This window comes from Rhinopithecus bieti, unplaced genomic scaffold (assembly GCF_001698545.2).
Source record: "Rhinopithecus bieti isolate Rb0 unplaced genomic scaffold, ASM169854v2 scaffold_110, whole genome shotgun sequence".
In the NCBI taxonomy this organism is placed as follows: Eukaryota; Metazoa; Chordata; class Mammalia; order Primates; family Cercopithecidae; genus Rhinopithecus; species Rhinopithecus bieti.
In genome coordinates, this window is record NW_016803311.1 from 3,771,226 (window position 1) to 3,784,655 (window position 13,430).

At 38.0% G+C, this 13,430-nt stretch overlaps 1 protein-coding gene across 3 annotated transcripts in view; it reads left to right on the top strand.

Moving 5' to 3' along the window:
• DERA (deoxyribose-phosphate aldolase) overlaps positions 1 to 12,712 on the top strand; it is a 143,426-nt gene extending 130,714 nt beyond the window's left edge. For all 3 annotated transcript variants that reach the window (XM_017873777.1, XM_017873793.1, XM_017873785.1), the window contains exons 7-9: positions 8,015 to 8,127; positions 11,653 to 11,802; positions 12,110 to 12,712. In XM_017873777.1, coding sequence (XP_017729266.1) covers positions 8,015 to 8,127; positions 11,653 to 11,802; positions 12,110 to 12,166 — 320 coding nt within the window. In that variant the 3' untranslated portion in view covers positions 12,167 to 12,712. The remainder of the gene's footprint in view (positions 1 to 8,014; positions 8,128 to 11,652; positions 11,803 to 12,109) is intronic.
• Positions 12,713 to 13,430: the final 718 nt, after the last annotated feature.

Consider the following 13,430-nt stretch of genomic DNA (forward strand, 5'->3'; position numbering starts at 1 on the left):
GGAGGAAGATCTACCAAGCAAATGGAAAAAAAAAAAAAAAAAGCAGGGCTTGCAATCCTAGTCTCTGATAAAACAGACTTTAAACAAACAAAGATCAAAAGAGACAAAGAAGGCCACTACATAATGATAAAGGGATCAGTTCAACAAGAAGAGCTAACTATCCTAAATATATATGCACCCAATACAGGAGCACCCAGATTCATAAAGCAAGTCCTTAGAGACCTACAAAGAGACTTAGACTCCCACACAGTAATAATGGGAGTCTTTAACACCCCACTGTCAACATTAGACAGATCAATGAGACAGAAAGTTAACAAGGATATCCAGGAATTGAACTCAGCTCTGCAGCAAGCAGACCTAATAGACATCTATAGAACTCTCCACCCCAAAATCAACAGAATATACATTTTTCTCAGCACCACATCACACTTATTACAAAATTGACCACATAGTTGGAAGTAAAGCATTCCTCAGGAAATGTAAAAGAACAGAAACTATGACAAACTCTCTGCCAGACCACAGTGCAATCAAATTAGAACTCAGCATTAAGAAACTCACTCATAAGCGCACAACTACATGGAAACTGAACAACCTGCTCCTGAATGACTACTGGCTACATAACGAAATGAAGGCAGAAATAAACATGCTCTTTGAAACCAATGAGAACAAAGACACAACGTACCAGAATCTCTGGGGCACATTTAAAGCAATGTGTAGAGGGAAATTTATGGCACTAAATGCCCACAAGAGAAAGCAGGAAAGAACTAAAATCGACATTAAAATTAAAAGAACTAGAGAAGCAAGAGCACACACATTCAAAAGCTAGCAGAAGGCAAGAAATAACTAAGATCAGAGCAGAACTGAAGAAGATAGAGACACATAAAACCCCTTCAAAAAATTATTAAATCCAGGAGCTGGTTTTTTGAAAAGATCAACAAAATTGATAGACTGCTAGCAAGACTAATAATGAAGAAAAGAGAGAAGAATCAAATGGACACAATAAAAAATGATAAAGGGGATATCACCACCGATCCCACACAAATACAAACTACCATCAGAGAATACTGTAAACAACTCTATGCAAATAAACTAGAAAATCTAGAAGAAATGGGTAAATTCCTGGACACATACACCTTCCCAAGACTAAGCCCGGAGGACGTTGAATCCCTGAATAGACCAATAACAGGCTGTGAAATTGAGGCAATAATTAATAGCCTACCAACCAAAAAAAGTCCAGGACCAGATGGATTCACAGCTGAATTCTACCAGAGGTACAAAGAGGACTTGGCACCGTTCCTTTTGAAACTGTTCCAATCAATAGACAAAGAGGGAATCCTCCCTAACTCATTTTATGAGGCCAGTATCTCCTGATACCAAAGCCTGGCAGAGATACAACAACAAAAGAGAATTTTAGACCAATGTCCCTGATGAACATTGATGCAAAAATCTCAATAAAATACTGGCAAACCGAATCCATCAGCACATCAAAAGCTTATCCACCATGATCAAGTGGGCTTCATCCTTGGGATGCAAGTCTGGTTCAACATATGCAAATCAATAAACATAATCCATATAAACAGAACCAAAGACAAAAACCACATGATTATCTCAATAGATGCAGAAAAGCCCTTTGATAAAATTCAACAGCCTTTCATGTTAAAAACTGTCAGTAAACTAGGTATTAATGGGATGTATCTCAACAAGAGCTATTTATGACAAACTCACAACCAATACCATACTGATTGGGCAAAAAACTGGAAGCATTCCCTTTGAAAACTGGCACAAGACAGGGATGACCTCTTTCACCGCTCCTATTCAACATAGTATTGGAAGTTCTGGCCAGGGCAGTCAGGCAGGAGAAAGAAAGAAAGGATGTTCAATTAGGGAAAGAGGAAGTCAGATTGTCCCTGTTTGCAGATGACATGATTGTGTATTTAGAAAACCCCATCGTCTCAGCCCCAAATGTCCTTAAGCTGATAAGCAACTTCAGCAAAGTCTCAGGATACAAAATCAATGTGCAAAATCACAAGCATTCTTATACACCAATAACAGACAAACAGAGATCCAAATCATGAGTGAACTCCCATTCACAGTTGTTTCAGAGAATAAAATACCTAGGAATCCGACTTAACAAGGGATATATAGGACCTCTTCAAGGAGAACTACAAACCACTGCTCAGTGAAATAAAAGAGGACACAAACAAATGGAAGAACCTTCCATGCTTATGGATGGGAAGAATGAATATTGTGAAAATGGCCATACTGCCCAAGGTAATCTATAGATCCAATGCCATCCCCATCAAGCTACCAATGACTTTATTCACGGAGTTGGAAAAAACTACTTTAAAGTTCACATGGAACCAAAAAAGAGCCCACATTGCCAAGCAATCCTAAGCCAAAGAACAAAGCTGGAGGCATCATGCTACCTGACTTGAAACTATACTACAAGGCTACAGTAACCAAAACAGCATGGCACTGGTACCAAAACAGAGATATACACCAATGGAACAGAACAGAGCCCTCAGAAATACCACACATCTACAACTATCTGATCTTTGACAAACCTGACAAAACAAGCAATGGAAAAGGATTCCCAGTTTATTAAATGTTGATGGGAAAACTGGCTAGCCATATGTAGAAAGCTGAAACTGGATCCCTTCCTTACACCTTTTACAAAATTAATTCAAGATGGATTAAGGACTTAAATGTTAGACCTAAAACCATAAAACCCTGAAGAAAACCTACGCAATTCCATTCAGGACATAGGCATGGGCAAGGACTTTATGACTAAAGCACCAAAAGCAACGGCAACAAAAGCCAAAATTGCCCACTGGGCTCTAATTAAACTCACGAGCCTCTGCACAGCACAACCAACNATTAAACAACCCCATCAAAAAGTGGGCAGACACTTCTCAGAAGAAGACATTTATGCAGCCAGCAGACTTATGAAAAAATGCTCATCCTCACTGGTCATCAGAGAAATGCAAACCGAAACCTCAAGGAGATACCATCACATACCAGTTAGAATGGTGATCATTAAAAAGTCAGGAAACAACAGGTGCTGGAGAGGATGTGGAGAAATAGGAACAGTTTTACACTGTTGGTGGGACTGTAAACTAGTTCAACTATTGTGGAAGACAGTGTGGCGATTCCTCAAGGATTTAGAACTAGAAATACTGTTTGACCCAGCCATCCCATTACTGGGTATATACCCAAAGGATTATAAATTGTGCTGCTATGAAGACACATGCACATGTATGTTTATTGCGGCACTATTCACAATAGCAAAGACTTGGAACCAACTCAAATGTCCATCAATGATAGACTGAATTAAGAAAATGTGGCACATGTACAGCATGGAATAGTATGCAGCCATAAAAAAGGATGAGTTCATGTCCTTTGTAGGGACATGGATGAAGCTGGAAACCATTATTCTGAGCAAACTATCAGAAGGACAGAAAGCCAAACACCACATATTCTCACTCATAGGTGGGAATTGAACAATGAGAACACTTGGACACAGGGTGGGGAACATCACACACCAGGACCTGTCGTAGGGTGGGGGATGTGGGAGGGGGGAGGGATAACATTAGGAGAAATACCTAATGTAAATGACAAGTTAATGGTTGTAGCACACCCACATGGCACATGTATACCTATGTAACAAACCTGCACACTGTGCACATGTACCCTAGAACTTAAAGTATCAAAAAAAAAAGCTTGCCCTGGAATCTCATACCTCAGCATAAAGCATAAAATTTCTATCCATCTTTATGTCAGAACAAAAGTTTGCATCAGCTGTTGATAACACCAGTGAAAAAATATGATTAATAATAATTGCTTAAATTGTATCCGTGAAAGGTAAATGCACCTGATAGCAATAACTTATGCATACCCTTACTGAATGTGTGTCCCAAGCTAGGGAGTTTGGGAGTGGCCAACCCAGAAATTATTCCTTTGTTTATGAAGAACATCTGAGCCCCTGGCCTGAACCATGGAAGTGAAACACAGGCTGTACATGAGATTGAGGCTCTAAGTTTTAGGTTAAATGGTGAAGGTTGCCAGGTGGAGGTCATTAGGGGAAGGTCTTCAGTGAAAATGCTATATAAACTGCATGCTGTTTGCAAGTAGTTGCAGTTTTCCTGCGCTGCCCAGTGCCACTGGGCCATGTGGTTATGTTGTCCAGCCCACCAACACTGGACTTTCTCTTCTGTGCATAAGCCCTTAATAGAACCCCATATCTCCTTTCCTGAAAAAAAAAAATTCCAAGTAATTTATGTAGCCAAGCCCCCCTCGAGGAGGTGGATTATGACTTCCCACTCCTTAAGTATGGGATACCCATAATGACTTCTTTTCAAAGAGTACAGTTGAAATGGGAAAAAAATATAAGCTTTACAGTGGAGATACCGGGCCAACACTAACCACCTCAGCCAAGTGCTCATGGTCAACACCAACAGTGGTAAATCATGGTGCCAGTATGTGCCCTTGACATAATGTGATGAACATAGCAGTTTCCCTCTGTGGTCTTCCCAAACCCATAACCTCAGTCCAGTGATGAGAAAAACATTTAACAAATCCCATTTGAGGGACATTCTACAAAACACTTTGTGGAATGTAAAATACTGACCAGTACTTTCAGAACTGTCAAGATCATCAAAATAAAATAAGAAGAAGCTAAGAAACTATCACAGCCAAGAGGAATCTGTGGAGACATGACAAATGTAGTATGCTAGATGGGATTGGTTATTGAGTCATGCTAAAGAAATCTAAATGAAGTGTGGACTTTGGTTAATAATATATCAGCATTGGTTCCTTAATTGTTACAAAATGTACCGTAATTATGTAAGATAGCAATAATAGGGAAAACTGGGTGTCGGGTATTTGGAAACTGTATTATTGCTGTAATTTTTCTGTATATTGAAATTTGTTCTAAAACTAAAAGATTATTTAAAAATAAACCATTTTGTTCTGAGCCAACAGTCCAGTTTTGTTACTGGGACTGGAATGAAACACAAAATTATTTTCCCTTCTTCATTAGTCAGTTAAAGGTGGAAAATACTGTAGTTTTCTTTTTCTTGGTAGCTGTCTCCATCCATCTAGAAATTATTGAGCTCCTCCTGTGTGTCATGTTCTGAGGATACAGAATAATATAAGAAAGATGCAGCACCTGCCCCTAAACGTTAGACATGCAAATAATGTATGGGCCACTGTAGCTACTGCTGGGTTACTGTTGCTGCCATAGTAGATCTTCTGCTTTGCTCTCCTAAATATATTAGGAGAGAGTCTCTACTCCACCCTTCTGAAGGAGTTTGGCTCTTTTGATTAACTTTAGATGGTGTAGTTTTAAGAGATCATGCCTTGTTTTTAGATGTCCAAAGGTAGCCTTGGTTTTTTTTTTTTTTTAATTATTATTATTTTTTTAGACAGAGTCTCACTCTGTTGCCCAGGAGTGCAGTAGTGCAATCTCGGCTCACTGCAACCTCCACCTCCTGGGTTCAAGCAATTCTCCTGCCTCAGCCTCCCAAGTAGCTGGGACTACAGGCACCTGCCACCATGCCCAGCTAATTTTTTGTGTGTTTTTAGTAGAGACGAGGTTTCACAATGTTGGCCAGGCTGGTCTTGAACTTCTGACCTTGTGATCCGTCAGCCTCGGCCTCCCAAAGTGCTGGGATTACAGTTGTGAGCCACCACCACCAGCCAGTAGCCTTGGTCTTCTGTCTTAATCTTCTCTTCCAATATGCTTAACATAATTTAGGTGATATCCATTATTATACCCAAAAGCCTTCTAGTGAATCAAAAGATGCCACATATTAGAAAAACACATCTTGATATCATTATGGATTCTTTGGGGATGTTTCCCTCACCTTCTTACATCTATGTGTTGGCTTTAATCTCTTCTTTTTGATTGTCTTATTTCTGATGTTGTAGGCATCAGGCATCAGTTCTATAGTCTGTTCATCCATGCATTTATTCATGAACTTAGTATATGCCTAGCTCAAGGCCTTTACACTTTGTTTTCCTGCGTGTAATGCTGTATCCCCACATTTCCTTCATTCAGTCTCTATTTGGATTTCATTAGTTAGAGATGCTTTTATGATAACTCTTTAAATATAGCTGCCCCTCACCAACTCCACCACTCTCTGTCTCGTTACATTGTATTACATTTCTCCATAGAACTTATCTCCACTTGACATTTTCTTTCTTGTCTTTCTCTTCTAGAACACCTGCTCACAAAGGCAGGAACTTTTTGTTCATTGGTTGGTCTATTCCCAGCATCTTTAGAGCAGAGTATGGCACATGGTAGTACTCAGTAAATATTTGTTGAGCAAATGCATGCATGGTAGTCATGTCTCCAATTTCAGGCAGCCTACAGACCCAAAGAAATGAAGGCTTCCAGTGACCTGCTCTGATGCATCGGTGTCCATGGAATTTGTACAGATTGCAGTCCTACCTAAATCCTTGCTTCATTTCTGTTTGTATAATAATTGAAAGTTTTCAAAGTGCTTTCGCATAGATTGTCCCTTTTGATGCTTTGTGTAATCCTATGAAGCAAGTAGGAATTTCTTAGACGTATCGTACAAATGAGGAATTTGTAAGGGGATGGAATTTCAAAGGTAACTGTGAGAGCCAGAGCTAGAAACTAGATCTCATGACTTCTAGCTCATCTGGTGATTACACGGGGTTCACGTTTCATCTCCACCCGTGTCTACATTGGTTTTGAGGGCAAGGTCTTGAATTTTCTGTTTTTATATTTTTCCATATGCCTTATACACAGTGTGCTTAATAAATAAAGGTGTATTTCTTTGGGCCTTTTGGCCACTTCAACTTTTATCTTTGACTTTGTTAATGGACTTTGGGAGGATCTTAGAGACTTGTTTTAGGTATGGTGCCATGGATTCCATAGGTTAGGGCCATGAATTTGCACACAAATCACTTAGGAATGTTGGTTATTAGATTCTGATTTAGTTGATCTGGTGTAGTGCCTGAGAGTATGCATATTTAACAGCCTCTGGTAATGCCCATGCTGCTGGTAATGCCCATGCTGCTGGTACATCTTCCACACTGACTATTTCAGGGCTTTGTAACACGTGAAAGATGTATTCTTTGTTTGACTGTCTGACTGTGTGAACCTAGGTAAGTTTATTGGAGACACTGTGATGGATTGTTTAGGCTAGATTACTTTGGTTAAAATCCTACCTTTCCATTTACTGTGTGATCTCAGGTAAGTTACTTAACTTTTCTGAGACTCAATTTCCTCTTTAAAAGTAGAGATCGTATTACTATGATCTCTATTTTTAGCTCATATAGGTATTGACTGAATTAATATTTGTAAAGCACCTAGATTCATAATGCATGGCACTTGATGAATCTTAACTACTGTGATCATTTCTTTGTCTCCTTGTATTATTCTGTTAAACTATATTAATAGGTTTAAGATACATTTGAAGGAAGGAAGTTGCTTAAGATATTTGCAAGGTTTAAGATATTTGCATGGTGTCTTTCATGGAAATGCTAATCTCGGAAGACAGTTCTTTCATTAATGAACAATGCAATAGAAATCAGCTAATGGTGATTCTTCTTGAGCTGTCACAACTGTATACTGTGTACTTTTCATTAAGCATGAGCAAATTAGGAGAAAATGAGTAGGCACTCCAGTTTTGTAGTAAAATGTTATGATGTATAATAGTAAGCATAGGGCATAAAATTGTTCTTCTTCATCTCAGTTATGTATTAAATGAACCAACTTGATTTTAATTGGCATTGTGGAAATACGGAGGCAAGAGTATCAGAGGTCACAGAATATATTTCGTGCCTAATATAGTGATGGTAAGGGGGAAAAAGTATGGACATAATTATTTTAAAGGGAGATTTTGGTTCTAGTTTTCCAATAATTAATGAAAAGGACATTGGATTTCTTCAGGAAAAAATTTACACAACTCATTTATCCCCTGGCTCAAAAGTGTAAAAAAAAAAAAATCTTTAGTTAACACGGAGTTTTCTTCTTTTGTTTTAGGATCAGATTTTATTAAGACCTCTACTGGAAAAGAAACAGTAAATGCCACCTTCCCAGTAGCTATAGTAATGCTACGGGCCATTAGAGATTTCTTCTGGAAAACTGGAAACAAGGTATATTATTGCCAGCAAATCTTTCTTCAGAGTAAAGATAATGTTATTTATAATACTAGTTACAGCCACAATAACTGTCTTTATATGGAGAAACCGTGAATGAATTACCTTTGTTAAGATAAATGTTTAATTTACCTTTCATTATAAAAGAACACATTGATGGAGAAAAATTGTGATTAACAGAAAGTGAGTTGTGAGTGTGGGAGTGAGTATGTGTGATCAAGATGTAAACTCACTTTATGTCCTTTTGTTAACCGAAGACAATTTTGTCACTGACAAGAGATTCCTAAATGGGTTCTTTAACGAACTAATTCTGCTGCAACACAGAGGCTTTCTCACAAGGCGTTGGCCAGTGAAAACAGGTTAATGCAGAAATTAAACTTCCTTGAGGAATGGAAAGAATTGCAGAGTAACATTTATTGAATGATAAGCTGTGGTGGTGATATGAAAAGTATGCAATATAATGGGAAATAATCTTTTCCTGTCATTATTGAAGGACACACATAAATTGGTTTTTCTGTTGGGAAACCCCGGTCCAGAAAACTTATTACTTTTAATAATATGAGGTGAAGAGAAAATTCTCGAGGAGATGAACTTATTAAACAAAATAATGAAATGCTGTGAAACAGCAGGGAAAAGGTAGCTAGACGTTATATAGCTCTTGAATTAAATATCAATTTTTGCGTTTTATGGCAGTTGGATGTGCTCTTTGGAAGACTGTTAAGCTGAGGAGGGTGTATACTAGCTTTTGTCAGCTTTTCGAAAAATAATACATATTTTTTGAAACATATGAAGTTAAAAGGAAAAATGCGTATGAGGTGCTTTTTTAAAAATGAGTTTGGATTTTCCTTTTCATCTCAAGTTACTTGTTTAGCTGCAAATTATCTCAAAGGATTTTTTTTACATGATTGGAGAGAAAGGTTGTGTGTGTGTGTGTGTGTGTGTGTGTTTAATGACACTTTCCCTTCCTGAGAGGCATCTTTTAAATCTAGTCTCTTGATTTCTTCCGAATAGAAACCCAAAAAAGACCTTTAATCCTTTGTCCATTGGATGTGATGACTTTATATGTAAGTGTAGCTTCAGTTTATTTTGGAATAGGTGATTTTTTTTTTAACACACTAGTTTATGAGAGGAAATAAACTCCTTCCAGAATTTTCTCACTTAGAATAACTTCACATCTTAATTATGAATAGGATAAATATCATTGTGATCTACATGAGAAAGCTGACCCAACTTGAATAACCTCTACCTGGTAGACTTTCTGCAATTATCCAAATAAGTTAAAAGATTTTTTTGTTTAAATAAGCTGTAAAAATGATAAATCTATCTTTGGTCCTCAGTTGAAACTACCACCACTTATTTGATTGTGATTCTCATTCTTAGCCAAAGAACATCAAACCACATGTGAAACTTTTCATACTTATAGATGCCTGGGCCCCCATCCCTGATGGTTTTGGGTCTGGCGTAGTCCTCAGGCAGCTGTTTGCGTTAAGTTCCATTGGCAGGGTTCAAACTTGCCACTGGGGACCCAATCCAGTTTTGTTCTCAACAAACATTTATTGGGTAGTTAACCATTTGCGATGTTAACCTGTGTTAAATGCTGGAATGGATAAATGAGTACGTCCCTTCTCAGGAGAGCTCTTAGACAACAAGCAAAGAATGTTAATGAAATTTTTAAGTGCTCAGTGTTCCAGGCCAGAGTACAGAGGGAGGGACACTTTGTTGTCTTTCAGTCCTTTCTTTTTAATTGTATTGATTCTTTCCCTTGGTAATAAATAAGTCCATCCTAGTTTTATTAACACAAAGACAGGTACAGGCCAAATTGTATTCATTTAATCATATTTGATTTCAAACAAAGAGATTCTGTGTATGTGTTTGCAAATCAGGTGCAGCCTTTCGGGTTGTTGACAAGTTGCTTGCGCAGCCCTTAGACTATAAAGTTTCTACGTCGTTGATTTAAGGGTGTTTTCAAATGAGATAGGCCACCTTCCAGACCATGATTAGTGTCACTCCTGAGAAGCAGAGGTTTAATATTTCATAACTGATTTCATTGCAGATTTATGTTTTCCATATTCTTTCTCTTAAAAAAAAAAAAAGGATAAACTTATGTTAGAACCTCTCTGGAAACAGACTTGCTGACACAAACTGAACTGTATAGAAAATCTATAAGAAGCACTGCCTAATTGACAAAAATGCTCCTATGATTAACATGTACGCTAATATCAATTAATTGATTTTTTTGGCTTCTTCTCAACAAATAACCTCATCCTACTTAACCCGCCTACTACCTTACAGAGTCATAGCTTGGGCTCCAGAGTAATAGCAGATACCTTTGGAATCCCTGCACTGCTACTGCTTAGTTGTGTGATGTTGTGTAATTGAGGCAGGGAAACCAGTTAAAAGACTTTTACTGATACTTCCTGTGAGAACTGATAAGTGAGAGTATAGCAGAAAGTGTGCATATGGGGGATAAGGAAAGTAAGGAGGTAGAATTGGTGGTGTGGCCAGGGAATGGTGGAGTTTGGGTTAAACTGGAAGGTTTCCTGCTTGGGTAGATAATAGACTATATTCATTTAATGTCTCCCTTCTCTAGCATTCTGTTAGCAGTCATCTGCTGGGGCAACCAGTCATAGCCCTGAGTGATAAAATGTGAGAGATTTAGTACTCGGGCTCTGAAGTGTTGTTCTGACCACTAACATCTATAGATTCCCGACTGTACTGGATAGCCAGGTTCCCGAAACATGTAAATCCAGATTATCAGAGTTTTATTATATATGGAACATATCTTTCATTTCCTAGTGGATCCAGGGACATCATTTATGAATATTAGATATTGACTGAATTGGGCTGTGTTATGGTCAACCCTTAAAGACTACTGGAGTATGAGGAGCTCCCCACGGTGTTTTCCTACTACCCTTATGTGACTGGTCTGCCAGCTTTTTAGCATTGTGTGTGCCTGCAACTTAGAACAAAAATCCCTGCAGTTAAATTGATTAAAACAACTGTCAACTTTCCTTGCTGTATTGCTGCCAGTTTGGTTAGGGTAACCTTGCAGCCTTGCTGATTCTGTCCTTTGATTTTAAATGCGTGTGTCTTTTGAACCTCAAGATGAAGGCTGAGAAGTGACTCTACAGGCTTACTTGTAGAAATGTAGAATGAGTGGGCTTTTGTGATCTGTCTTTCTATGTATTGACACCTTCCTTGTTTATTCCGGGTTCACAGCTATAGTCTAGATGGTTGAGGTTTATGACTTTCCAGTAAGTGAAATGTTAATGAGGGTTACTAACCCTCAGTAGTATCTCTTCAGAAGCAGTGACATTCTTCCAAAAATCTTGGGAAAGTTGTTCCGTAGTGTGAATGGGCATGAGTCACTGATCTAAGCCCTTTCACTGGATGAAGTGAAAAGATTTTTTTTTCAACAAAAGAGGGAGAGACAGAGAATAAACACTGTGATAAACATATTATTATTTTTAAAAGAAATCCAGTAACAATAAAGATTGTTCTATTCTCTGACTTCCCATTTAGATAGGCTTTAAACCAGCAGGAGGCATCCGCAGTGCAAAGGATTCCCTTGCTTGGCTCTCTCTTGTAAAGGAGGAGCTTGGAAATGAGTGGCTGAAGCCAGAACTCTTTCGTATAGGTGCCAGTACTCTGCTCTCGGACATTGAGAGGCAGGTGAGTAATAATCTCTGTCTTTGGAATAAATTGACACGTGTTTTTGAGAAAGGAATTGAAAAGTCAAATTGAGAAGTGGAGATAAAAACTCATCTGATTGACCTCATCCTACCCAATCCTCTACCTTTTCTTCCAAGCAAACCTCCATCACAAGTGAGTAGGGTGGAGATTCTGCCGAAGCGCATACTAGTGAGGCTTTATAATGAAATGTTCATTAAAACTATTCATTATTATTTGATAGTATAACTATTAACTGATGTGTATAATTATAGAATGATTGTTAATTAAACTCTGCTTTTCCTCACAGATTTACCATCATGTGACTGGAAGATATGCAGCTTATCATGATCTTCCAATGTCTTAAATTAGTCACCAGTTCCAGAAAAGTTCTTTAGGACAACGTTTAAAAATTATTTTTCTACACAATTGCTAAAATTATTTAATTAAAAAAATTGGGTAATAGGTAACTGGCATTCCTCTCCTTAAAATTTCTACCGAACTTAAAGAATGGAATGGAAAAACCAAACTCATCCACATGTGGTACTCATTTCAGGCACATCTGAAATGATCTTAATTACTAGAAGATCTGCACTATTAACTTTGTGAAGGGTTTCTCCTAAAAACTCTTAAGTAAAATGTTTATGGTAGCTTTGACAACATCAAATTCTAAGGGGGAAAAAAACAATATTAAACTGCCCAAGCAGTGTGCCCTAGCAAAGGAAAATGCAACATCCTGCAAGTGCTGCTGTAACGACTTCAGGAGTCACTGATTCAGCACTAATTTCCTGCCGTGAAAACTCATCTTTCGTTTTTGCAATGGGTATGTGCTTTTATTAATTGTCGTGCTGATGAACTTTCTGGCATTGTTATATACAACTATGAATATCATTAAAGTTTTTTAAATAATAAAGTTCCTATAGTTTATTTTTTTAAAAAAACTTAAAAGTATTACAATACATAATGAAAAGTAGTACATGAAACATAAAAAGAGATTTGATCAGTGAGTCTCTGAATCTCTCTAGTTGATTCCTTGGGTATGTATCTGTAAAACACGCTAGTACATTATTAATGAATGCAACTTATGTATGTATTCTGAAACTCCTCAAATTTTCTGGTACAGTGAATGGAGGAAAACAGTAGATATTAACAGTACTTGCTATGTAATAAGCTTTACATGTATCAATTTATTTAACTCTGATTTAATCCTTGTAATAGTAAGGTAAATACAGTAAGGGGTTTGATCCTTATAGCAGTAAGTACTGATGTAATCATCCTTTTATACAGACAGGGAACTGAGGAACAAAGAATTTAAGCAACATGCCAAAGGTTGCTCAAAATTAGCAGAGTTAAAAATCAATCCCAAGCAGACAGGCTCCTCCCAAGTGCATGCAGTCACCCCCAGGTCTCCCTTTCCCTCGGTACACATAGTCGGGTGTACATAAACAGAGCTCCCCATCAGCTGAGGGGACGGTAATCTGCCTCGTGCTGTCTGGTTTTTCTGTTCTCTGTCTGTCCCAGCCTCGCTGTTCTGGAGATTCTGCTTGCTAGCACCTCTACCTCGTTACAGAATGTGTTTCTTTAAATGGTGATTTTCATCAGGAGAGTCTTTTTCTTCCCTGAATGGCTCT